The sequence below is a fragment of the Oxyura jamaicensis genome (genome assembly GCF_011077185.1).
Source record: "Oxyura jamaicensis isolate SHBP4307 breed ruddy duck chromosome 2 unlocalized genomic scaffold, BPBGC_Ojam_1.0 oxy2_random_OJ68981, whole genome shotgun sequence".
Taxonomy (NCBI): domain Eukaryota; kingdom Metazoa; phylum Chordata; class Aves; order Anseriformes; family Anatidae; genus Oxyura; species Oxyura jamaicensis.
In genome coordinates this window covers 1-2,368 of record NW_023303363.1, presented here as the reverse complement: position 1 = coordinate 2,368, position 2,368 = coordinate 1, and the positions used below count along the sequence as shown (strand labels likewise).

The 2,368-nt window shown below is 70.5% G+C and overlaps 1 protein-coding gene across 1 annotated transcript; it reads left to right on the top strand.

The window, feature by feature from the left end:
* Positions 1-65: 65 nt before the first annotated feature.
* On the top strand, positions 66-2,316 carry LOC118156999 (nitric oxide synthase, endothelial-like; the record flags this gene model as incomplete). The annotated part of the gene is made up of 10 exons (XM_035311255.1): positions 66-230; positions 318-457; positions 688-862; positions 938-1,039; positions 1,168-1,362; positions 1,443-1,516; positions 1,586-1,730; positions 1,805-1,909; positions 2,005-2,072; positions 2,182-2,316. Coding segments are annotated over 10 exons (1,304 nt in total), but the record flags the coding sequence as incomplete, so codon positions are not given.
* Positions 2,317-2,368: the final 52 nt, after the last annotated feature.

Here is a 2,368-nt window from a genome sequence, read left to right as displayed (position 1 = left end):
TGGGGATGGGGATGGGATGGGGATGGGGATGGGACAGCGATGAGGACATGGGGGCCATTTGGTGACCTCCCCCGGCCCCACTCTGCAGGTCAGCCATCACCATCTTCCCTCAGCGGGTGCCGGGCCGGGGTGACTTCCGCATCTGGAACTCGCAGCTGATCCGCTACGCTGGGTACCGCCAGCCCGACGGCTCTGTGCTGGGTGACCCGGCCAATGTGGACATCACCGAGGTGGGGGCCCCACGGCTGAAATGCTGCCCCACCACCGGGTGAGGGCACCTTCCCTCCCCCCCCTGCTGATGCCTCCTGCACCCCCAGCTCTGCGTGCACTACGGCTGGAGCCCGGGAAACGGCCGCTTCGACGTCCTGCCCCTGCTGCTGCAGGGCCCCGACGAGGCCCCTGAGCTCTTCCCCCTGCCGCCGGAGCTGGTCCTCGAGGTGCCCCTCACGCATCCCACGTGAGTGGGTCCGGGCCCCCCATGTCCCTGCCTGTGTATCGGGGGTTGCCCCAGCGCAGGGGCACGGCCACGGGGATGGGGACAGGGTGGGGGCTCCACGTGCTCATCCCAGTGCAGCCCTGGAACAGGGGACGGGAGTGGGGACAGGAGGCAGGGGTGGAGGTGGGGGGTCTGCGATGGGGACCTGGGGCCGGTGCAGGGCGCTGGGCTGCATCCCCCTCCCCACACAGGCTGGAGTGGTTTGGGGAGCTGGGGCTGCGCTGGTACGCGCTGCCCGCCGTCTCCAACATGCTGCTGGAGATCGGGGGGCTGGAGTTCCCGGCGGCCCCCTTCAACGGCTGGTACATGAGCAGCGAGATCGGCACCAGGAACCTGTGCGACAGCCACCGCTACAACCTGCTGCAGGTGAGCGCCGCAGCGCCATGGGGGGAACGGAGCTGGGGGCTGGGGGGGCCCCGCTGAGCCTGCGCCCCCCGACAGGAGGTGGCCCTGCGCATGGGGCTGGACACGCGCAAGACCTCGTCCCTCTGGAAGGACAAAGCCGCCGTGGAGGTGAACATCGCCGTGCTGCACAGCTACCAGGTGGGCTGGAGCGGCCGGGGGCACCGCGGCCTCGGGGGGCTGGTCCTGGGGGCACAGCCGGGGGGACACCCCCGGGGCATGGCGTGTGCCGGGGGGATTGGCTGCTGCCCGCCCCCCTGTCCCCGCAGGTTGCCAAAGTGACGATCGTGGACCACCACGCGGCCACCGAGTCCTTCGTGAAGCACATGGAGAACGAGCTGCGGACGCGGGGCGGGTGCCCGGCCGACTGGGTCTGGATCGTGCCCCCCATCTCGGGCAGCCTCACCCCCGTCTTCCACCAGGAGATGGTCAACTACCAGCTCTGCCCCACCTTCCGCTACCAGGTGTGCGTGGCCCCTTCCCCTTCCCCACCCCCATCCCCTCCCTTCCCCACCCCACTCCTGACCCCTCTGCCCGCCCGCAGCCCGACGCCTGGAAGGTCTACGTCTCCAAAGGCACCACCGTCACCAGGAGGAAGACCTTCAAGGAGGTGGCCAAGTAGGTGGCAGCCCCAGGAGGGCGCTGGGGCCGGGGCAGGGACGGCGCTGACCCGCTCGCCCCCGGCAGCGCGGTGAAGATCTCGGCCAAGCTGATGGGGCACGTGATGGCGCGGCGCGTGAAGGCCACCATCCTGTACGCCACCGAGACCGGCAAGTCGCGCACCTACGCCTGGAGCCTCTGCCAGCTCTTCCGCCGTGCCTTCGACCCCAAGGTGGGCACAGGGGCTGGGGGGGGACCCACAGGGGGGGCCGGCCACCGGAGCCCATCCTGCGCACCACCCCACAGGTGCTGTGCATGGACGAGTACGACATCGTGTCCCTGGAGCACGAGACCCTGGTGCTGGTGGTGACCAGCACCTTCGGCAACGGGGACCCGCCGGAGTGCGGGGAGGTGAGGGGCAGAGAGGGGCAGGGGGGGGACGGGGACGGGATGGGGAGGGACGGGGATGGGACGGGGATATGGCAGTGACCTGTGCCTCCCCACAGAGCTTCTCCAAGGCGTTGATGGAGATGTCCTCACCCTACACCAGCGCCTCGCAGGCTGAGCCGCCCAAGTGAGCGTGGGGGCCACGGGTGCCCCGTCCCCCCCTGCTATGGGGCCAGCTCCCCCTGCCTGCCCCGGGCCCTGGGAGCCCCCGGCCCTGCTCACACCACCCCCCACAGGAGCTACAAGCTGCGGTTCAACAGCGTCTCGCAGTCGGACCAGCTCGTGGCCTCCTGGAAGAGGAAGCGGCGGCAGTTGAGCAACACGGACAGTGCGGGCACGCTGGGGGCCCTGCGGTACGGGAACGGGACGGGGTGGGTGGGGATGGGGTGGGGATGGGGATGGGGTGGGGATGGGATGGGGATG